At 42.8% G+C, this 23,585-nt stretch overlaps 1 protein-coding gene across 1 annotated transcript; it reads right to left on the bottom strand.

The window, feature by feature from the left end:
* Positions 1 to 3,070: 3,070 nt before the first annotated feature.
* Positions 3,071 to 16,266, bottom strand: igf1 (insulin-like growth factor 1). The gene is made up of 4 exons (XM_041215922.1): positions 16,095 to 16,266; positions 14,091 to 14,247; positions 4,271 to 4,437; positions 3,071 to 3,335 (listed from the first exon to the last, which is right to left on the bottom strand). The coding sequence occupies exons 1-4, from the start codon at positions 16,179 to 16,181 to the stop codon at positions 3,270 to 3,272; spliced, it is 477 nt and encodes a 158-aa protein (XP_041071856.1). The 5' UTR covers positions 16,182 to 16,266; the 3' UTR covers positions 3,071 to 3,269.
* Between the last annotated feature and the right edge of the window lie 7,319 nt (positions 16,267 to 23,585).

Genomic DNA, 23,585 nt, shown 5'->3' on the forward strand with positions numbered 1-23,585 from the left:
CAGGAGTTCCTCAGGGTAGTGTCCTAGGCCCAACCACCTTCAGCTGCTTCATCAATGACCTTCCCTCCATCTTAAGACCAGAAGTGGGGATGTTTGCACAATGTTCAGTTGCATTTATAACTTTCTTCTTTATTCTTTTATGGGATGTAGATGCCACTGACAAAGCCAACAATTTTTGCCATCCTTAATTGCCCTTGAACTGAACATTTCAGAGGGCAGTTAAGAGTCAACCACATTGCTGTGGGTCTTGGGCCACATACAGACCAGGCCAGGTAAGGATGGCAGATTTTCCCTCCCTAACAGCTTATTGGGTTAAGCAAGTTGGTTACTGCACAGTTCAAGCTTTCCTGAAGCAGTACTAACTTGACAAACGCTTGGTGATGCTTGATCATTAAAAGGAGATTGAGGGGGTTTTAAAATCTACTTGACTCAGCCTTTTAAAGACAGATAAACTGAAATTGAGAAAAAAACACAGACACAACAGCATCTTTAAAGAGAACAGTTGGAGTAATGTTTTCCTTACAGAATGGACTAGTACATTATGGTCAAACAGAAATCAGAGTTCATGCTCCTGAACAAAAACAGAATTACCTGGAAAAACTCAGCAGGTCTGGCAGCATCGGTGGAGAAGAAAAGAGTTGACGTTTCGAGTCCTCATGACCCTTCGACAGAACTTGAGTGAATCCAAGAAAGGGGTGAAATATAAGCTGGTTTAAGGTGGTCCTGGTTGTGTGTGGAAGGAGGGGTTAAGAAGCAGCATCAACTCAGTCAACAGCGTAACATTAGGAACAGGAGGAGGCCCGTCAGCCACTCGAGCCTGCTCAGCTATACAATTAGATGACATCTTAACTGCACCTCAACTCCATTTATCCAACTTAGCTCCAAATTCCATGAGATTTACCCAGGAAAAAGCCTATTAATTTCAGGCTTGAGAGCTGCAATTTTCCCTGAGTATCCATAGCCATTTGGAATAAGAATTGCAGGTTACCACAATCCTTTGCGTGAAGAAGTGCTTCCTGATATTATCCTTAGATGACCCTCGCTCTAATTTTAAGATTATGTCCTTTTGTTCTTGACTGCGGAAAGAGTTGACTTACAGAAGATGTTTCCACTCATGGGGGAGAGCAAGACTAGAGGTGAGCAACATAAGATGGTCCCTAATAAACCCAAGCAGGAACTCAGGAGAAACTTCTTTACCTAGAGAATGGTGACAATGTGGAATTTGCTACCACAGGGTGTGGTTGGGTGATTAGTATTGATGCCTTTAAGGGGAAGATGGACAAACACATGAGGGAGAAAGCAATAGAAGGATTTGCTACGAGGTGGGGCATGAGGAGGCTTGTGTGGAGTATAAACACCAGCATGGACTGGTTGGGCTGAATGCCCTGATTGCGCGCTGGAAATTCTATTCTTCAGAAAAAAAGATGGAAGAAGAAGGTGAGGCTTCATTTAAACTATGTCACATTCACAAAAGAGTAACTGTGTGAACAGAAAATGCTAGAAAAGCTCAGCAGGTCTGACAGCATCTGTGGAGAGAGAAACAGAGTTAACACCTCGAGTCCGTATGACCCTTCTTCAGAGCTAAAGGGAGGTAGAAATGTGACGGAATTTATATTGTTTAAAGGTGGGTGGTGCCTGTGAAGCTGGATAGAAGGCCAGCGATAGGTGGGGGCTAAGGAGAAATTGACCAAGATGTCATGGACAAAAAAGACAAAGGGAGTGTTAACGGTAATGATAAGAGCCAAAGGAGCTGCTGGTAGTGCCATAAAAGTAAGAAAGCAGAGTGTGTTAATAGCAGAACAAGGGCAAACAGGCTTTCACAGAGTGCTTACCCTTGTTCTGCTGTTATCACATTCTGCTTTCTTGCCTTTATGCAACTATCAATACCTTCTTCAGCCCTTACCACCACCATTAACACTCCCTTTGTCTTTTTGCTCATGACATTTTTGTCGATCTCTCCTTAGCCCCCACCAATCGCTGGCCTTCTATCCAGCTTCATCTATTCCACTTCCCTTAAGCAGTATAAATTTCATTACATTTCTACCTCTCTTTAGCTCTGAAGGGTGATACAGACTCTAAACGTTAACTCTGTTTCTCTCTCCCCAGATGCTGTCAGACCAGCTGAGTGTTTCCAGCATTTTCTGTTTATTTTTCAGATTTCCAGCACCTGCAGTATTTTGCTTTTATTATAGTCATTGTGTGAAGTTCTGCTCTTAATGTGGAGTCTTAAGGCTGCACAGGTCAGAGATAGAGCTATAAAAGTAGAGCTTAAGGATTGATTTAGAAAAATATGCTCCCTATGCAAACTTTAAAGAATTACAGCCTCTTAACAATGAAATACTGAGGATCAGTGGTCTTACTGTACTGATTGAAATCCAGGGTTAATGGTGAAATCGTATCAGATTGTGACCTGTAGTCTTATGGTATCTGTAGTTACAAAAGTCAACACGCGAGTGTGCAAATATTGAAAATACCTGTAATCTGACTTGCGTTTTTGGTGCACAGTTTAATTACCACATTGGCAGGCATGCATGCCATAACTGCACATAGGCTGAACTGCAAGCCAGAGACTTAACCCATCTCCACCACCTGCCCTCCTCCACTCACATCATGTCCTATCCTGGGAGGAAATATAAGTATTAATTTGCTTATAAACTGCACCCCCAATTTAAATTGAATGTATTTTTTTTTACAAACCTGCAGCTTATATGCAAATTAATTTGCTACATAAAATATCAAACATGGCTCCAGCACTGTCAGAGGTTACAATCAGCTTATTAACAATGAAATATGTTGAAATCTTCAGGTGTAAGTTAAAATGAAATCTGTTTCTTAGTCGCTGGCCCTCTAACTGGTCCACACACAAGTCGATTGAGCCATCGTCCCTATGAAACTCCTGCTTGGAAAGGCAATTTTTCTCTTGTGGCAGAATCCATTCAAACCCACTTGCTCATCACACCCACCCCCACCCCCTTCCCACCCCCCCACCACCCCACACCCACACCCCCCCCGCCCCACCCCCCCCCACCCCCCCCCCCCCCACAAACCACACCGCCCAAGCACCCACCACAAAAACCCAGGAATGATGATAAGGTGGGGAAAATTCATACTTTTCAGAAAATGAGTTCACCTAACAGGTCTCGTTTGATAACTTGCGACTAGTTTGTGACTCCGACTGTGGACAATTGGCAGGTTTTTTTTTAGTAAGCCCACACCAGGGTTATATTAGACCAGGTTTGCCAGCGATCCCTTGTTCATTTTCACATGTCTCAGATTCGATAATTCCGGTTGACACTGCTGGTGTTGGCTCGATTGGGGTTTCTCCAGACATTCTCCTGTAACCCCAAAAGAATTACATGAAGCGGTGGAAATTAAACTGTAATTACAGAGATACACATTTATTTGAAGGTTAACAATGACAACAACAACAACTCGCATTTCTGTAGCACCTCTAATGTAGTAAAAATGCCCCAAGGTGCTTCAAGGGAGCATAAGCAATGAAAAAGGGGTGTGAAGGAAGGAATTATTGGGACAAAACTTGGTCAAAAAAGATCAATTTTCAGGAGCATCTTAAAAGAGGAGAAAGAGGTAGTGAGGTGGAGAGGTTTAGGGAAGTAATTCCAGAGTTTAGGGTTGAAGGCAGCTACCAATGATGAACTGAAGGAAGTAGCAGGTGTGCAAGAGGTAAAAATTGGAAGAACAGAGTTCTCGGAAGATTCTGGGTCTGGAGGAGGTTACAGAGATAGACAGGGGCAAGGTCATGGAGGGATTTGAATAGGAAGATGAGAATTTTAAATTCAAAGAGTTGGTGGATCAGGAGCCAATTTAGGTCAACAAGCACAGTGGAGATGTGAGGCGGTGCTGAATGGGGCTTTGTTGCAAACTAAGATACAGGCAACAGAATTTTAGATGAGCTCAAGCATATACAGGGTGGAAGATGGCAGTATTGAACAGTCAAGTCTGGAGGTGACAGGTGCATGGATGAAGGTTTCCAGATCAGATGAGCCTGAGGTAGGGGCAGATTCTGGAGATATATTGGAGGTGGAGAACTTGATCTTTGGGATGGAGAAGATACGGGGCAGAATTTCAGATCTGGCTCAGATAAGACTCAAAGTTTGCAAACAGTCTGAGACAGTCGCTAGGAAAGGGGTTGGAATCGATTAGGCTAAAGGCAAGGTTTTCTTAAGTTTGAGCCAATGGAGTTGCGGGGGCTCTTTGAGGACTGCAGTGACAGGGGGAGGGGTTGGGGTGGGATATGACTGCTCCTTACCCTCTGTCCTTTCTCTGTGTGACGTTGGATGCGTACAGGATCATCTGCTCGCTGTGGTTTTGCACAGTACATCTCGAGCAACTTGAGGTCGCAGCTCTGGAAGCAGCACTCATTCACAATCCCTCTGTGTGGTCGCCTCACGCTCGACCTGTAACCTGTGGGTTTGTCTGTTTGGGCAAAAATACATTTATATAATTTTGGTCTCCATACTATAAACAGGAGATAGAGACCTGTAGAAGGCACATAACAGATTCACAAAAATTATAGTAGAACAGAAAGTCTTTTAGTAGTGCAGAACTTGAGTATTTCTGAAAAAAGAGACATATTATCAAAACTTTTCATCTTGCACTCATCAGGATAGCAACTCAAGATAAACCAACAATAAGGGGAACAACAATTTATACTGCATGAGAAGAGAGTGCTGATTGTTTGGCAAATGGACTCTGATTGGTGGAGGCGTTGATATCGGGAATGCAGCATGGAACAGTTAACTGCCCAGCTTTGTTCAAATTCAAACCAATCAGGTTGACTGATTGTCAAGGTACTGCCCTGGGGAATGAACCTGGGAATGGCTGTTCCTGAAGCTTTTGTTTAGATGTAATAGGTGTGAAGTGTGCACATGTTCCTTCTGTCTGCAATCCACAGCTGCATGTTAGAACTTTTACATGCCTTAATGGGCTCCATCCTGAGCTCAAATTCACCTTTGAAATGGAGCAGTCAAATGAGATCCTTTTCATTGATGTGGCTAGTTCGGAAATCTGCCAGTGGGTTTTCTACTCCGGTCTACCGCAAGCCTGCCTTGACTGGTCAATATATGCATTGGGGTGCTTACAGTTCCATGCACTATGTACTATAGGATTGGTCTTATCACAACCTCATAGAGCCTGAGCCATTTGCTCACCATGCAAGCGCGATGCTGAAATAGGGGCATCAAAGCCATCCTACAAGATAATGGTTACCCTGATCAGATCATCACTCACTTTATAATGCGCAAACTCCTGAACGGGCCTAAGGCTGCCACCTTTGGCCCTGAAAAGGGCCCAGTTTACCTCAGATTACCCTGGAAGGGCAGGGTATCTCAAAAATTTGAGCAGCAGGTGAAGCTAACTGTTTCACGCTGTTACCGCGCAGCAGCAACATGAGTGATGTTCGCCTCTAACAGGTTGCTGCCGTTAAGCCAAAACTATGTCCTGCCTATCACACACATTAGCAGTGTGGTATATGAATTTCAGTGTCAGTGTGATGCCAAGTATGGAAGCTGTACATCCCAGTACTGACCAAAAGGAATGGAATCGGATGAACCAGCTGGCATTGACCTAGGCATCGAAAACGATATCAGCAAACTCAGCTCTGTTGACCCTGCAAAGTCCACCTTACTAACATCTGCGGGCCAAAATTGGGAGAGCTGTCTCACAGACTAGTCAAGCAACAGCTTGATATAGTCATACTTTTCAGAATCATACTCACATATAATGTCCCAGACACCATCCCCGTCCCTGGGTATGTCCTGTCCCACTGGCAGGGCAGAACCTGCAGAGGTGGCGGCACAGAGGTATATGGTCGGGGGAGGGGGGGAGGGTGGCGGAGTTGCCCTGGGAGTCCTCAACATTGACTCCAGACCCCATTAAGTCTCAAGATATCAAGACTAACGTGGGCAAGGAAATCCCCCGCTAATTACCATGTATCACCCTCTTCAGCTGATGAATCAGTGCTTTTTTTAAAAAAAATTAGTTCGTAGGATTGCCCTTGTCCAGAGGGCATTTAAGAGTCAACCACAGGCTTGGAGCCAGACCAGTTAAGGGCAGATTTCCTTCCCTAAATGACATTAGTGAAGCAGATGGGTTTTTACAATATGGTCGTTTAATTCCAGATTTTTATAGAATTCAAATTTCACCATCTGCCGTGGTGGGATTCCAGCCCAGGCCCTCAGGGCATTACCCTGGGCCTCTAGAATACCAGTCAGTGACAATACCACTATGCCACCACCTCACCCTAAGTGGTGTTCAACATGGGGAAGTACTGACGGTGGCAAGAGCGCAGAATGGTTCCTTGCCCATGTTAGACTTGATCCCATGAGACTTCATGGGGTCGGGAGTCGATGTTGAGGACTCCCACGGCAACTCCCTCCCGACTGTATATCACTGTGCTGCCACCTCTGCCCTGCCAATGGGACAGGACATACCTAGGGATGGTGATGGTGTCTGGGACATTATGTGTGAGTATGATTCAAGGTGGGGGACTTCGATGTCCATCACCAAGAGTGGTTAGGTAGCACCACCACTGCCCGAGCTGGCCAAGTCCTAAAGGACATAGCTGCTAGACTGGGTCTGCAGCAAGTGATGAGGGAACCAACAAGAGGGAAAAACATACTTGACCTCATCCTCACCAACTTGCCTTCTGCAGATGCATCTCTCCATGACAGTATTGGCAGAGTGGCCACCACACAGTCATTGTGGAGATGAAGTCCCGCCTTCACAATGAGGATACCTTCCATCGTGTTGTGTGGCACTACCACCATGCTAAATGGGACATCTAGCAACTCAAGACTGGGCAACCTTGAGGTGCTGTCAGCTATCAGCAGCAGCAGAACTGTATTCAATCATAATCTGTAACTTCATGGCCTGGTATATCCCTTGCTCTACCATTACCAAGAAGCCAGGGGATCAACCCTGGTTCAATGAAGAGTGTAGAAGGGCATGTTAGGAGCAGCACCAGGCATACCTAAAAATGAGGTGTCAACCTGGTGAAGCTACAACAGAGGAGAATTGGAAATGTTATGCCATTGTTCAAAAAAGGTTGCAAAGATCTGCCCTGCAATTACAGACCAGTCAGTTTAACTTCAGATGTGGGGAAACTTCTAGAAACAATTATTCGGGATAGAATTAATAGTCACATGGAAAAATGTGGAATGATTTGGAAGAGTTAGCACGCATTTGTTAAAGGAAAATTGTGTCTGACTAACTTGCTGGAGATTTTTTGATGAGGTAACAGAGGTGGTTGACGAGGACAAGGCCATTGATGTGGTGTATATGGACTTTCAATTGGCGTTCGATACAGTGCCACACAACAGACTTATGAGGAAAGTTATAGGCCATGGATTAAAGGACAGTAGCAACGTGGATACAAAATTGGCTGAGGGATAGGAAACAGAAAGTATTGTTTAAGGGTTTTTTTCGGGCTGGAAGAAGGTTTGTAGTGGAGTTTCCCAGGGGTTGGTATTGGGACCCTTGCTTTTCCTGATATGTATAAATGATCTAGGTCTTGGTGTGCAGGGGACAACTTCAAAATTTACAGATGACACAAAACTTGGAAGAATTGTAAACTCTGCAGAGGACAGTGTAGAACTTCAGAAGGACATTGACTCTTTGATGGAGTGGGCAGATAGGTGGCAGATGAAGTTCAATGCGGAGAAGTGTGAGGTGATGCATTTTGTACAAAGAACATGGAGAGACATTATAAAATAAAGGATACTATTCTAACGGAGTGCAGGAGCAGAGAGACCTGGGTGTATATGCACATAAGTCATTAAAGGTGGCAAAGCAGGTAGAGAGAGCTGTTACTAAAGCATACAATATTCTAGGCTTCATTAATAGGAGCATAGAGCACAAGAGCAGGGAGGTTAACTGGTTAGACCTCAGCTGGAATATTGTGTATAGTTCTGGGTGCCACACTATAGGAAGGATGTGAACGCATTAGAGAGAGTGCAGAAGAGGTTTACGAGAATGGTTCCAGGGATGAGAAACTTCAGTTATGAGGAAAGATCAGTGAAGTTGGGACTGTTTTCCTTGGAGTGGAGAAGGCTAAGAAGAGACTTGATAGAAGTTTTCAAAATCATGAGGGGTTTGGACAGAGTAGAGAGGGAGAAACTGTTCTCGCTCATAAACAGATTGAGAACCAAAAGGAACCAAAGGGCAGTTTTAAAGTGTTTTCCAAAAGAAGCAAATGCGATGTGTGAAAAAGATTTTTCTCACCGTGAGTAGTTAGGATCTGGAATGCACTGCCTGGAAATGTGGTGAGGGCAGGTGCAACTGAAGCATTCAAGAGGGCATTGGATGATTATTTAAACAGAAACAATATTCAGGGTTACGGGGAAAAGACAGGAGATTGGCAGTAAGTTAGAATGCTCAGAGAGTCAATGCAGACACGATGGGCTGAATGGCTGCTTCCTACATCATAACAATTCTGTGATTCTGTGACAGGACTACTTGCAAACAGTGGCTAACAGCGAAAGCAGCAAGTGATAGACAGAGCTAAGTGATTCCACAACCAATGGATGAGGTCTAGGCTCTGAAGTCTTGCCACATCCAGTCGTGAATGGTGATAGACAATTAAACAACTCACTGGAGGGGGCTCCACAAATATCCCCTTATTCAGTGATTGAGGAGCCTAGCACATCAGTGCAAAAGTCAAGGCTGAAACATTTGCAACAATCTTCAACCAGAACTGCCAAGTGAATGATCCATCTTGGTCTCCTCTGGAGGTCCCCAGTATCACAGATGCCAGTCTTCAGCCAATTCGATTCACTCCAAGCGATACCAAGAAACGGCTGAAGGCACTGGATACTGCAAAGGCTATGGCCCTGACGACATTCCGACAATAGTACTGAAGACTTATGCTCCAGAGCTTGCCACACCTCTAGTCAAGCTGTTCCAGTACAGCTGCAGCCCTGGCATCTACCCAGCTATGTGGAAAATTGCCCAGGTGTGTCCTGTACACAAAAAACAGGACAAATCCAACCTGGCCAATTACCACCCGATCAGTCTAGTCTCCATTAGTAAAGTAATGGAAGAGGTCATCGACAGTACTATCAAGCGGCACTAGCTTAGCAATAACCTGCTCACTGACACTCAGTTTGGGTTTCACCAGGGCCACTCAGCTCCTGACCTCGTTACAGCCTTGGTTCAAACATGGACAAAAAAGCTGAACTCATGAGGTGAGATGAGAGTGACTGCCCTTGACATCAAGGCAGCATTTGACTGAGTGTGGCATCAAGGATCCCCAGCAAAACTGGAGTCAATGGGAATCAGGGGGAAATCTCTCCACTGGTTGGAGTCATACCTAGCATGAAGGAAGATGGTTGTGGTTGTTGGAGGTCAATCATCTCAGTTCTAGGACATCACTGCAGGAGTTCCTCAGGGTAGTGTCCTCGGCCCAACCATCTTCAGCTGCTTCATCAATGACCTTCTTTCCATCATAAGGTCAGAATTGGGATGTTCGCTGATGATTGCATAATGTTCAGCATCATTCACGACTCCTCAGATACTGAAGCAGTCCATGTCCAAATGCAGCAAGACCTGGACAATATCCAGGCTTGGGCTGACAAGTGGCAAGTAACATTCACACCACACAAGTGTCAGGCAATGACCATCTCCAACAAGGGAGAATCTAACCATCACCCCTTGACATTCAATGACATTGCCATCATTGAATCCCCCACTATCAACATCCTGGGGGTTACCATTGACCAGAAACAGAATTGGACTAGCCATATAAATACTGTGGCTAAAGAGCAGGTCAGAGGCTAGTAATGCTGCGCCAAGTAACTCATCTCTTGACTCCCCCAAAGCCTGTCCACTATCTACAAGGCACAGGTCAGGAGTGTGATGGAATATTCCCCACTTGCCTGGATGAGTGCAGCTCCCACAACACTGAAGAAGCTTGACACCATCCAGGACAAAGCAGCCCGTTTGATTGGCACCCCATCCATGAACACTCACTCTCCACTACCTATGCACAGTAGCAGCCGTGTGAACCATCTACAAGATGCATTGCAGGAATTCACCAAGGCTCCTTAGACAGCACTTTCCAAACCCACGACTGCTACCATCTAGAAGGACAAGGGCAGCAGACACATGGGAACACCACCACCTGGAAGTTTCCCTCCAAGTCACTCATCATCCGGACTTAGAAATCTATCGCCGTTCCTTCACTGTCACTGGATCAAAATCCTGGAACAGCCTCCCTAACAGCACTGTGGGTGTACCTACACCACAGGGACTGCAGCGGTTTAAGAAGGCAGTTCACCACCACCTTCTCAAGGGGCAACTAGGGATGGGCAATAAATGCTGGCCTCGCCAGCAACGCCCACATCCCATGAATCAATTTTAAAAAACCAACCTGCCCGTGCTTCCAAAACTCAAAACGCAGTGTCCACCATTAGATGTGATACCACAATTGGACAACACTTGCTAAACAATCCTGGTTGTGCTAATATTACACTGAAAACCAATTTTAAAACTGTCAGTCAGGCTCACAGTGTGGCTCATTCACACATGCTAGATGCTATATATATATATATATATACACACACACTGGGCCCTGTGCTTCGCATACAGAAGGAGCATGTGCACACTTCACAACTTTTTCATCTAAACAAAAGTTTCAGGAACAGTCATTCCCTGGTTCATTCCCTAGGGCAATACCTTGACCAATCAGAGTCAACCCGCTCGGTTTGAATTTGAACAAAGTTGGAAGCTAACTGCTCCATGCTGCATTCTCCACAGCAACGCCACCACCAACCAGAGTCCACTTGTCAACCAATCAGCACTCTCTTTTCATGCAGTATAAATTGTTGTTTCCCCCATTATAGTCTGATCATTTCTTGTGAGCTTTCTTGATGAATGCAAGACAGAAAGCGTAAATAGCCTGTCTCTTTTTGCAGCAATACAAAATAGAAAGCTTAAATATTTATCATGAAAGGCTGAACAGGTTGGGGTACTTTCCTATAGAAAAGAAAAGACCTGAGGGATGACTTGATTGATATCTTTAAAATTATGTACTGGTTCAATAGTGTAGACATAGGAATAATGTTTCTACTTGTGAAGAAATCCGAAGCTAAGAGTCCATAAATGTAAGATAGTCACTGATAAATCCAGTCTGGCATTCAGGAACTACCTCTTTACCCAGAGAGTGGGGAGAATGTGGAACTTCCTCCTCATAGTTGACGGGAATAGCCTAGATGTATTTAACAGGAAGCTGGGTAAATGTATGAGGGAGAAGGGAATCAAATGAAATGTTGATGGGGTGAGATGAAGAAGGTGGGAGGAGGCTTGTGTGGAACATTGACACTAGTACAGGCCAGTTGGGCTGAATGGCCTGTTTCTGTGCTATGTATTTCTATGTTATAAATATATTCTTACATCTAGAAAAGAAAGTACCTCTGACCAGCTGACAGTTGGAAACCCAACAACTCCTATGATTTGATGCATCATCTGAGACCCTGGCCATGAGACATAGGCTGAGAACCTTGCCAGAAGCCATGGGTTTGAAGTCCCAAGGAGAGTGATCAGTGCCAAAAAACAATACATTTGGCAGAAGAAATGCTGTGTTGTACAAAACCTAATTTTGGAAAGGAAATGTGTGCTTTCGTCAAGGTTTCAGATATGATGGTTCTTCCACTGTTAGAAGAGGGATAAATGATATGGTGGACAACTGGTTTAGCCACTCACTGCCAGGTTTGGCTGGACCACAATAAATATGAGCAGGCCCTGCTCTCCACTGGCATAACTATTCACTGCTGGAGTGCAAAGATAATCCTTTACTGCAAATTGCCTGCTTAGATCCCTCTCGCTTTTGTCCTCTCACTCTCATTTCCAACAGTAAGTGAAAGGAACTCATGGACTTCTTTGTCACTAAGATTAGGACCATCCAATCAGAAGCCTCTGCTCCATCCTTCCCTTTCCCCATCCTAATGGGCCAAACGTCCTCTAAGGTGCTTCATCGCCCCCAACCTGAACTCACATCTTTCTCTAGTTTCTTTCCCTTCTTCCCTCTTGCCCTCTCTGTGCTCAACTTGTCCATGAGACCCAATTCCTGCTCCCTTGACTCTATTCCCACTAAACTGCTGACCACCTAACTTCCTAGCCTAGTCTCCATGTTAGCTGATTGTTAACACACTTGCTTCCGTTATTATCTATCCAGTCGAAGCCAGAGAAACATTTGCAGTGATTTCTCTGCCTGTGGTCATGCCCCACATAGTTATGCCCACAAAAGCATGGAAAAATGGACACTACTTTTTAGAAAATATAACATGGAGAATGAAAAATCTGCGTTAAAACAAGATGGAGTAAAGGGGGCCAGATGACATTTCATCCTTGTCTGAAAATATACATGAAACTGCTCAAGACTGAAAGTAACCTGCTTGTCTGAACAGGACATTAAATATAAACAATTATTTTGGGACATTCCATTGAAGAGACATTAAAAATGCAACAGATCTCTCTTGTGCAGTTAATAGTGACCATTGTCTAAATGTCTACAGAAACTGATGTACAATGGCCATACAGACCTACTGGTGGCCGAATGAAATTCCACAGGAGGGGTATAAAGGAAACACACGCTATCATAAGAAGGTGCAAATGGCCGAGATTCAAACCTCATTGTATGTTAGTGCTAACGTCATCAGGAACCATTCATGTGGACAATGAGAACACCAATATTATGGCCACTTGACAGAAACCAGCTTTTGAAAAGAAACGTTTATTAACCCACATCTGTGTGCAGCAGTTTCATGTCAGTCTATCTGGGAGACAGAGACTCAAAGGGAAGAGATTGTGCCCAGCAAAGGAAGGGCGCCGCCTAGAATCTCACTAACAGGCAGAGATGTGAGGCTATCATTTTACCTGCAGATTTACAGAACCAAGCCATACTTTGGGGCTTGACTGCAACTCTAACTGGAGCAAAGCCAAAAACCTACTGTTGCAAGGAGTAAGCCACTTCATCACCAGAAACTTCCAATCTCCATTTTCCTCAGTGAACCAAGAAGAAAATATCAGGCCTGCAATGTTTCCAGCTTCCATCTCAAAAGACAATAGTAGAGTGACTTTCTGGATTCTTTACAACACTAAGTGCATGCTATCTCTTTTGTAATCACCTTTGCATGTATGTGTGTGTCTTGTGTGAATGAGTGTGTGGCTGCTGTTGCGATTACATTTTGGGTGGTGAGTAATAAATGATTATTCTTTCTTTTTTCAAACGTACAAGAAAACCTGTCCTGTATCAGTTCTTGAGAGCTACATCACTCATAGGTGTTAGAGTACTCCTTAAAACATATCTTGTTGCAGTTGGTTGAGAGTTGGTAAAAAAGGGGGAACCATCCTCCCATCCCTCCCCTGTCCATAACAGCATTCCCACAATGTTACCTCTGCTGTCCACCGTGCATCTACCCTTGATCTCCTCCTACTCCTACATGCTGGCAATGAAGTGCATTTCTTTGGTGATGCAGCGAGTTGTTACAATTTGGAATGCACTACCTGAATGGAACGTGGAAGTAAGTTCAGGAGTAACTTTAAAAAGGAAATTGGATATATTCTTTAAAAATAAAAAAGTGCAGGGCTATGGAGGAAAGAGCAAGGAGTGAGACTAATTGGATAGTTCTTTCAAAGAGATAGCACAGATGTGAAGTGCTGAATGGCCTCCTGCTGAGCATGATTCAATGATAATCTATGAATGATAAAAGACTCGGGTCCACCTCCTTCATCTTATACCATCCTGGCAGTCACGCAATATTAACAATGATGAAGTTGTTGACCAATCACAGTGATTAAAATCTATCAATGAGTCTACAACAGACCCAAACATGAGGTGAGGAAAACTCCCAGTGATGGAGAGATTTGGGAATCATTGGTCCAAAATCACCTGTTCCTTATCATTAAATCTTTAAGCACAATCAGTGGCTACATTCATGAATGCTTCACAAAAAAAATCCCAAAGCTGTTGTGAGGATCCCATTTGTTGTATACTTGCAGTCTGAACCATTTACTCACACTTTGACAGAAAGTGACTGACTATTAACCCCAATGAATGAAAGAGATAAACCTACTGAAATAGAAGCCTCGGTCCCCACACACAAACTGGAGAGCATCCACCAACTCTGCCCCGCAGAGAGTCTCTGGACTGGCATTCACCCCACTCAGTGTTAGCACGCACAGCATCAGGTAGAAGAGATGAGGGTAGGAGACAAGACAAATCCTAACAAACTGTGGAGAGAATGAAGACAACTGGCATTGAAATCCAGACCAACAAGTCACTGATGCTTGGTTAATGCAGGCTACTGTCAATAGAGTTCAAGTCTAACAAAGGTACTTGGGGCTTAGCGTCCCAGTTTAGCTTTTCTCCCCACTCTGACCACTCACTTCCCTAGTACTCTAATTAGGAGTCAGCCATGGCTCAGTGGGTAGCACTTGCACCATCGTCCCAGAAGTTTGTAGGTTCAAGTCCCACAGCAGAGGCTTGAGCACAAAATCTAGGCTATCACTCAAAAGACTTGGCAACCCTGACCCTGCTGAGGACTCCCCAACATGTTAGGGTTTTGCAACAAGAGACTGGCTATATCAGATTCCCATAAGGAGAGAGTAACCATTGCCTTCTGCCACTTAATACTAGCCCACTGTCAGTCCAGGTACTTCTCATCCTTTCACATTCATCAATCGGTTTCATACAAAAGACGTCAGTGTTAAAGGCAAACAACGCAAAGTCCATCTGATGTGAATCCCAAACTTAGACCTGTCCAACTCTCTAAAAACTAGTAGCATACAGGACAAAGGCTACAATCAAAATTAAAGAGCTCAACACTCTCAGAAAGCTCGTCTATTTGGTAAAGTTTAGAAAGGACTTACCTGGTTGCATTGTGTCACAATTACCTCAGTAAAGTACATTAATGACCCAGAGTTTGCTTTAGCAGGACATCTAATGGCAGCTGCCAATTGTTAACCTTGCTCACTGCACAGTTAGATTTTTTACATATTTTGTGTGATATGTCACTAGAATTATGAGACAATCAAATCACAGCGAGTGGGGTGGGTCAACTGAGACCTGAATGAGTGCAGAGGACAGCCAACAAGGTATCTCCTTAACCAATCAGATTGAAGGATTGGTAAATAAACAGTGCAAGGACTGAGAAAGAAGTGTTAAGTGAGGGCTGGTGAATCAGAGTGAAATCAGATACAGGAAGTGACATAAAGAGAGAGAAAGAAAGCTTGGATTAAGAGTGAGCGAAAAAAAAAGACAGAAAGGAAATAAAAATTACACTTCAAAAACTCCAACAACAATAAATTTGAATGAATGAGGCTCCACACTTGTGTAGTTAATTTTCAGTGCCAAAGAGGTTGATTGTCAGTAATTGACAGTTGTCACATTACTAAAAAGATACTTGGACATGTAATGAGAAGACAACTTTCTGTGGTGAGGTAAGTTGGTATCTTCTGCACAAATACACCAACTTCACACCATTCAATGCATTTCAATGGCAAGGCAGAAGCTCAATGCCATTTTTGTGAACCTAATGGCAGAATGACACAATTTGGGCAATAACTTCTGCAATTTCTATTTAACCACACATTTGCTCATGGCTGTACCATTTATCCAAAAATGCCAGTGCAAGCAAATTAACCTCACTGTTATTTTCAGAGCAAAATCTGGCCCAGTACATTTAAAAATAAGTGATGAAAACTAATAACATTTTAAAATATGAAATAGTTTCAATTTACAGTACATGAACTCTCACAGCTGACTTGTGAATGTTAGCTGGAGTAGGAACTGATGCCAAAAAGCTGCATAAAACTGACTGCAGTATTAACATTATTAAATAATACACCATTAACTGTGTCTTTGCATCAACTGCTGGACTTTCAGATCACTGCATGCATGCAATTGATTAAATGCTACCTTCACTTCGAACATTTCCTTGATGTTTCCGTCCTTGAAATTCAAGGGTTATTTGTGCAACATTCTCCCCTTATGAACACACACACACACTAGGTTTTGTCTTAGCTTCACCTACTCGGTGGGAACTCAAACACAGACCCAAACATGAGAGAAAAGTCACCTCAAAGACTTCTGAGAGGCAGCATTTAGACAGTTCTGCTAGTTTCTCGGGCTCCTCCATCATCTGTAGATCTGATGAGCTCCCCATCGTGCTCCGCTAGCCCGAGAGATGCAGAGACAAGTTTAGTTCCGGAGCTGGAGTTACATTGCTGGCTGTTTCACACTAAGAGCGGGGCGGGGGTGCGGAAGGTTGATCGATTGCGCACATTTCTTATCTGATCCCATTTCAAGGACAGTGGGATTCCAGTTAAAGAGATTTCCCCAAGACACAGACAGGAAACAGCAGCGGGAACTTGCACTTAAAGCTGAGATTGCAAAATGAAAATACTTTGAAGAAGTGAGGTTTTTTTTCAAGTTGAGTTGTGTCCTGTTCCAGGCACGTTGAGAATTTGTTTAAAAAAAACACACCAGGAGCCGCTGATGGAACAGAAACTCACCAGTTGGTAAATGTCAAAGAGTAAAATAACAAATTAAAACGTTTTGAATTTCGGGAGCTTAACATTAGTTAAAATACAGCTTAAACTTCAGTCCATATTTACAAATCAGGGGTTTATATACAAAACAGTCTAACCTTTGCTAATGCATTTATTTATTTTTTTTTTACAAATTGTGTGTGGTTGAGTTCACCGGATGAGACTGTAGTGGGGAAGACTGAATATTCAAAACTGGTGACTTGTTTGCAGTCTGTGCAGAGTCTCTCTGCGAGTTCCAGATCACACCTGCTAATGCTCAGTGTAGTGAGTTTGAGGGGGAGGATGGGATGATCACGGGCAGCCCCCGGACGGACAGTTTCTAACTGATTCTCCCTCCCCGTGAGTTACAATCTGTCCTGACATTCTCGCCCTGCCACACAACAATTGCAGCAAAACCTGGGATCCGCACAGTTGCTACCGCCACCCAACCGCACGCCACGATTGTAAACTCCAGTCGCCGCCACACGGGACTTCTTTCAACATCTCATCCTGTCCCCAAGCCACCACAAACTGCAAAAAAGTACCAGACCCCGATCCTTGATTCATTCACAGCAGCTCATTGGAATCAGAGAGTACCGCAGTGGAGGCTAGAGGGAGCCAGAGAGCTCTTAGTATTATATATCTACTTTTGCAACTATCTGCATATCTGTCTATATGCCTGTCTACCTATCTGTCTGTCTACCTGTCTGTCTGTCTATCTATCTGTCTGTCCGTCTATCTATCTGCCTGCTATTTGTCTGTCTGTCTATCTGTCTGCCTGACTATTTATCCACCTGCCTATCTGTCTCTCTGTCTATTTGTCAATCTGTCTGTCTGTCTATCTATCTATGTATCTGTCTATCTATCCATCTGCTGTCTGTCTATCTGTCTATCTATCTGTTGGTCTATCTATCTGTCTGTCTCTCTATCTGCCTGTCTATCTATCTATCTATCTGCCTATCTGTCTATCATCTATCTGCCTGTCTGTGTATCAATCTATCTGTCTGTCTGCCTAAATGTCTGTCCGTTTGTCCATCTGTCTGTTTGCCTATCAGTCTATCTATCTGTCTATCTATCTGCCTGTCTATCTGTCTGTCTGTCTATCTGTCTATGTAACTATCTGCCTATCTGTCTGTCTATCTCTCTGTCTGCCTATCTATCTATCTATCTATCTATCTATCTATCTATCTATCTATCTATCTATCTATCTATCCATCTATCTATCCATCCATCTATCTATCTATCTATCTTTCCATCCATCCATCCATCCATTCATCCATGTATCTATCTATCTATCTATCTATCTATCTATCTATCTGTCTGTCTATCGCTCTATCTGCCTGTCTATCTATCTATCTGCCTGTCTGTCTGTCTATCTATCTGTCTGCCTGTCAGTCCATCGATCTATCTGGCTGCCATCTGTCTGTCTATCTTCTGCCTATGTATTTGTCTGTCTATCTGTCTGCCTTGCTCTCTCTCTATCTACCTGTCTATCTATCAGTCTGCCTGTCTATTTATCCACCTGCCTATCTGTCTGTCTGTCTATCTGTCTATCTATCTGCCGGTCTATCTATCTGTCTGCCTCTCTATCTGCCTGTCTGTCATTCTATCTGTCTATCATCTATCTGCCTGCTATTTGTCTGTCTGTCTATCTTCTACCTATGTATTTGTCTGCCTATCTGTCTGCCTGACTATTTATCCACCTGCCTATCTGTCTGTCTGTCTATCTGTCAATCTGTCTGTCTGTCTATCTATCTGGGCAGCTATCCATCTGTCTGTCTACCTATCTATCTATCTGTCTATCTATCTATCTATCTATCTGTCTATCTATCCATCTGCTGTCTGTCTGTCTGTCTATCTATCCGTCTGCCTGTCAGTCCGTCGATCTATCTGGCTGCCATCTGTCTGTCTATCTTCTGCCTATGTATTTGTCTGTCTATCTGTCTGCCTTGCTCTCTCTCTATCTACTTGTCTACCTATCAGTCTGTCTATTTGTCTACCTGTCTATTTATCCACCTGCCTATCTGTCTGTCTGTCTATCTGTCTATCTATCTGCCGGTCTATCTATCTGTCTGCCTCTCTATCTGCCTGTCTGTCATTCTATCTGTCTATCATCTATCTGCCTGCTATTTGTCTGTCTGTCTATCTTCTTCCTATGTATTTGTCTGCCTATCTGTCTGCCTGACTATTTATCCACCTGCCTATCTGTCTGTCTGTCTATCTGTCAATCTGTCTGTCTGTCTATCTATCTGGGCAGCTATCCATCTGTCTGTCTGTCTATCTATCTACCTATCTATCTGTCTATCTATCCATTTGCTGTCTGTCTATCTGTCTATCTATCTGTCTCTCTATCTGCCTGTCTATCTATCTATCTGCCTATCTGTCTATCATCTATCTGCCTGCCTGTGTATCAATCTATCTGTCTGCCTAAATGTCTGTCCATTTGTCCATCTGTCTGTTTGCCTATCAGTCTATCTATCTGCCTGTCTATCTGTCTGTCTGCCTATCTGTCTATGTAACTATCTGCCTATCTGTCTGTCTATCTCTCTGTCTACCTATGTCTCTGTCTGCCTATCTATCTATCTATCTATCCATCTATCTATCTATCTATCTATCTATCTATCTATCTATCTATCCATCTATCTATCTATCCATCAATCTATCCATCTATCTATCTATCCATCTATCTATCTATCCATCTATCTATCTATCTATCCATCTATCTATCTATCCATCCATCCATCCATCCATTCATCCATGTATCTATCTATCTATCTGTCTATCGCTCTATCTGCCTGTCTATCTATCTATCTGCCTGTCTGTCTGTCTATCTATCTGTCTGCCTGTCAGTCTGTCGATCTATCTGGCTGCCATCTGTCTGTCTATCTTCTGCCTATGTACTTGTCTGTCTATCTGTCTGCCTTGCTCTCTCTCTATCTACCTGTCTATCTATCAGTCTGCCTGTCTATTTATCCACCTGCTTATCTGTCTGTCTGTCTATCTGCCTATCTATCTGCCGGTCTATCTATCTGTCTGCCTCTCTATCTGCCTGTCTGTCATTCTATCTGTCTATCATCTATCTGCCTGCTATTTGTCTGTCTGTCTATCTTCTACCTATGTATTTGTCTGCCTACATGTCTGCCTGACTATTTATCCACCTGCTTATCTGTCTGTCTGTCTATCTGTCAATCTTTCTGTCTGTCTATCTATCTGGGCAGCTATCCACCTGTCTCTCTATCTATCTATCTGTCTATCTATCCATCTGCTGTCTGTCTATCTGTCTATCTATCTGTTGGTCTATCTATCTGTCTGTCTCTCTATCTGCCTGTCTATCTATCTATCTATCTATCTGCCTATCTGTCTATCATCTATCTGCCTGCCTGTGTATCAATCTATCTGTCTGTCTGCCTAAATGTCTGTCCATTTGTCCATCTGTCTGTTTGCCTATCAGTCTATCTATCTGTCTATCTATCTGCCTGTCTATCTGTCTGTCTGTCTTTCTGTTTATGTACCTGTGTATCTATCTATCTGTCTATGTAACTATCTGCCTATCTGTCTCTCTATCCATCTATCTACCCATCTATCTATCTATCTACCCATCTATCCATCTATCTATCTATCTATCTATCTATCTATCTATCTATCCATCCATCCATCCATTCATCCATTTATCTATCTATCTGTCTATCGCTCTATCTGTCTGTCCGTCTATCTATCTGCCTGCTATTTGTCTGTCTGTCTATCTGCCTGCCTGACTATTTATCCACCTGTCTATCTGTCTCTCTGTCTATTTGTCAATCTGTCTATCTATCTATTTATCTGTCTATCTATCCATCTGCTGTCTGTCTATCTGTCTATCTATCTGTTGGTCTATCTACCTGTCTGTCTCTCTATCTGCCTGTCTATCTATCTATCTATCTGCCTATCTGTCTATCATCTATCTGCCTGACTGTGTATCAATCTATCTGTCTGTCTGCCTAAATGTCTGTCCATTTGTCCATCTGTCTGTTTGCCTATCAGTCTATCTATCTGCCTGTCTATCTGTCTGTCTTTCTGTCTATGTAACTATCTGCCTATCTGTCTGTCTATCTATCTATCTATCTATATATCCATCTATCTATCTATCTATCCATCTATCTATCTATCTATCTATCTATCTATCTATCTATCTATCTATCTATCTATCTATCCATCCATCCATTCATCCATCTATCTATCTATCTGTCTATCACTCTATCTGCCTGTCTGTCTATCTATCTGCCTGTCTGTCAGTCCGTCTATCTATCTGGCTGCCATCTGTCTGATTGTCTATCTTCTGCCTATGTATTTGTCTGTCTATCTGTCTCCCTGGCTCTCTCTCTATCTACCTGTCTATCTATCAATCTGCCTGTCTATTTATCCACCTGCCTATTTGTCTGTCTGTCTATCTGTCTATCTATCTGTCGGTCTATCTATCTGTCTGTCTCTCTAACTGCCTGTCTATCTATCTGTCATTCTATCTGTCTATCATCTATCTGCCTGCCTGTGTATCAATCTATCTGTCTGTCTGCCTAAATGTCTGTCTATTTGTCCATCTGTCTGTTTGCCTATCAGTCTATCTATCTGTCTATCTATCTGCCTGTCTGTCTATCTGTCTACATACCTGTGTATCTATCTATCTGTCTGTCTGTCTATGTAACCATCTGCCTATCTGTCTGTCCATCTATCTGTCTGCCTATCTCCCTGTCTGGCTAGCTATCTGTCTAACTTCTATCTGTCTTCCTGTCTGTCTTTCTGTCTATCTATCTGTCTACCTATATGTCTGTCTCTGTCTGTCTGTCCGTCCATCCATCTGTCTATCTGTTCGTCTGTCTAGCTGTCTATCTGGCTGTCCATCTCTCTGTGCATTGGCCTGTCTGTCCATCTATCTACTTGCCTATCTGTCTGTCTGTCTATCTATCTGTCTAGCTGTCTGTCTACCTATCTGCCTGTCAGTCTATCTTTCTGTCTGTCTTCTGACTGTCTGTCTATCTATCTGCCTGTCTGTCTGCCTATATATCTGTCAAGCAGTCTGCTGTTTATCTATCTGCCTGTCTGTCTATCTTTCTGTCTGTCTGTCTGACTGTTTATCTATCTACCTGTCTGAATATCTATCTGTCAGTCTGTCTGCCTGACTATCTCTTTGACTTTCTGTCTGCCTATCTATCTGTCCATCTATCCATCTATCTACCTGTCCGTCCATCTGACTGTCTGTCTGTCTGTCTGTCTGTCTATCTATCTATCTATCTATCTATCTATCTATCTATCTATCTATCTGTCTATCTATCTATCTGTCTGTCTGTCTGTCTAACTGTTTGTCTTTTTAGATTTCTATCTGTCTATCTGCCTATCTATCTATCTATCTATCTATCTATCTACCTATCTATCTGTCTATCTGTCTGTCTATCTCTCTACCTGTCTGTCTATCTATCTACCTATCTATCTGTCTGTCTATCTGTCTGTCTATCTCTCTACCTGTCTGTCTATCTATCTATCTATCTTTCTGGCTATCTGTCTCTATACATCTCTGTGTACCTGTCTGTCTATCTATCTTCCTATCTGTCTGTCTTCGTGTCTGTCTGACTGTTTATCTATTAACCTGTCTGAATATCTATCTGTCAGTCTGTCTGCCTGACTATCTGTCTGTCTGTCTGTCTGCCTATCTATCTATCCATCTATCTACCTGTCCGTCCATCTGTCTGTCTGTCTGTCTATCTATATATCTATCTATCTATCTATCTATCTATCTATTTATCTATCTGTCTATCTATCTGTCTGTCTATCTATCTATCTGTCTATCTATCTGTCTGTCTGTCTGTCTAACTGTTTGTCTTTTTAGATTTCTATCTGTCTATCTGCCTATCTATCTATCTATCTATCTATCTATCCAATTGTTGGTTTAGCTATCTATCTGTCTATATGTCTATTTATCTTTCTGGCTATCTGTCTATATATCTATCTGTGTATCTGTCTATCCACCTATCTGTCTGTCTGCCTGCCTATCTATCTATCCAAATACCTATCTATCTATCTATCCATCTATCTATCTATCTAATTGTCGGTTTAGCTATCTATCTGTCTATCTGTCTATTTACCTTTCTGGCTATATGTCTCTATATCTCTCTGTGTATCTGTCTATCCGCCTATCTGTCTGTCTGCCTGCCTATCTATCTATCCAAATACCTATCTATCTATCCATCTATCTATCTATCTATCTAATTGTCGGTTTAGTTATCTATCTGTCTATCTGTCTATTTACCTTTTTGGCTATCTGTCTCTATATCTCTCTGTGTATCTGTCTATCTGCCTATCTGTCTGTCTGCCTGCCTATCTATCTATCCAACTATCTATCTATCTATCTATCTATCTGTGTGTTTAGCTAGCTATCTGTCTATCTATCTGTCTACTTATCTTTCTGGCTATCTGTCACTATGTATCTCTGTGTATCTGTATGTTTGTCTCTATCTACCTATCTATCTGTCTGTCTATCTGTCTGGCTGGCTACCTATCTGCCTGTCTGTCTGTCTATCTTCCTGTCTGTGTTCTGTTTGTCTGTTTATTGATCTATCTATCTATCTATCTATCTATCTATCTATCTATCCATCTATCTATTTATCTTTCTGGCTTTCTGCCTCTATATATCTCTGTGTACCTGTCTGTCTGTCTATCTATCTATCTGCCTATCTGTCTATCTTTCTGTCTGTCTGACTGTTCATCTATTAACCTGTCTGAATATCTATCTGTCAGTCTGTCTGCCTGACTATCTGTCTGTCTGTCTGTCTGCCTATCTATCTGTCTAATTTCTATCTGTCTATCTATCCATCTATCCATCTGTCTGCCTGTCCGTCCATCTGTCTGTCTGTCTGTCTGTCTGTCTGTCTGTCTATCTATCTATCTATCTATCTATCTATCTGTTTGTCTGTATATCTGTTTGTCTTTTTAGATGTCTATCTGTCTGTCTGCCTGCCTATCTATCTATCTATCTATCTGATTGTCGATTTAGCTATCTATCTGTCTATCTG

This window comes from Carcharodon carcharias, chromosome 21 (assembly GCF_017639515.1).
Source record: "Carcharodon carcharias isolate sCarCar2 chromosome 21, sCarCar2.pri, whole genome shotgun sequence".
NCBI lineage: Eukaryota > Metazoa > Chordata > Chondrichthyes > Lamniformes > Lamnidae > Carcharodon > Carcharodon carcharias.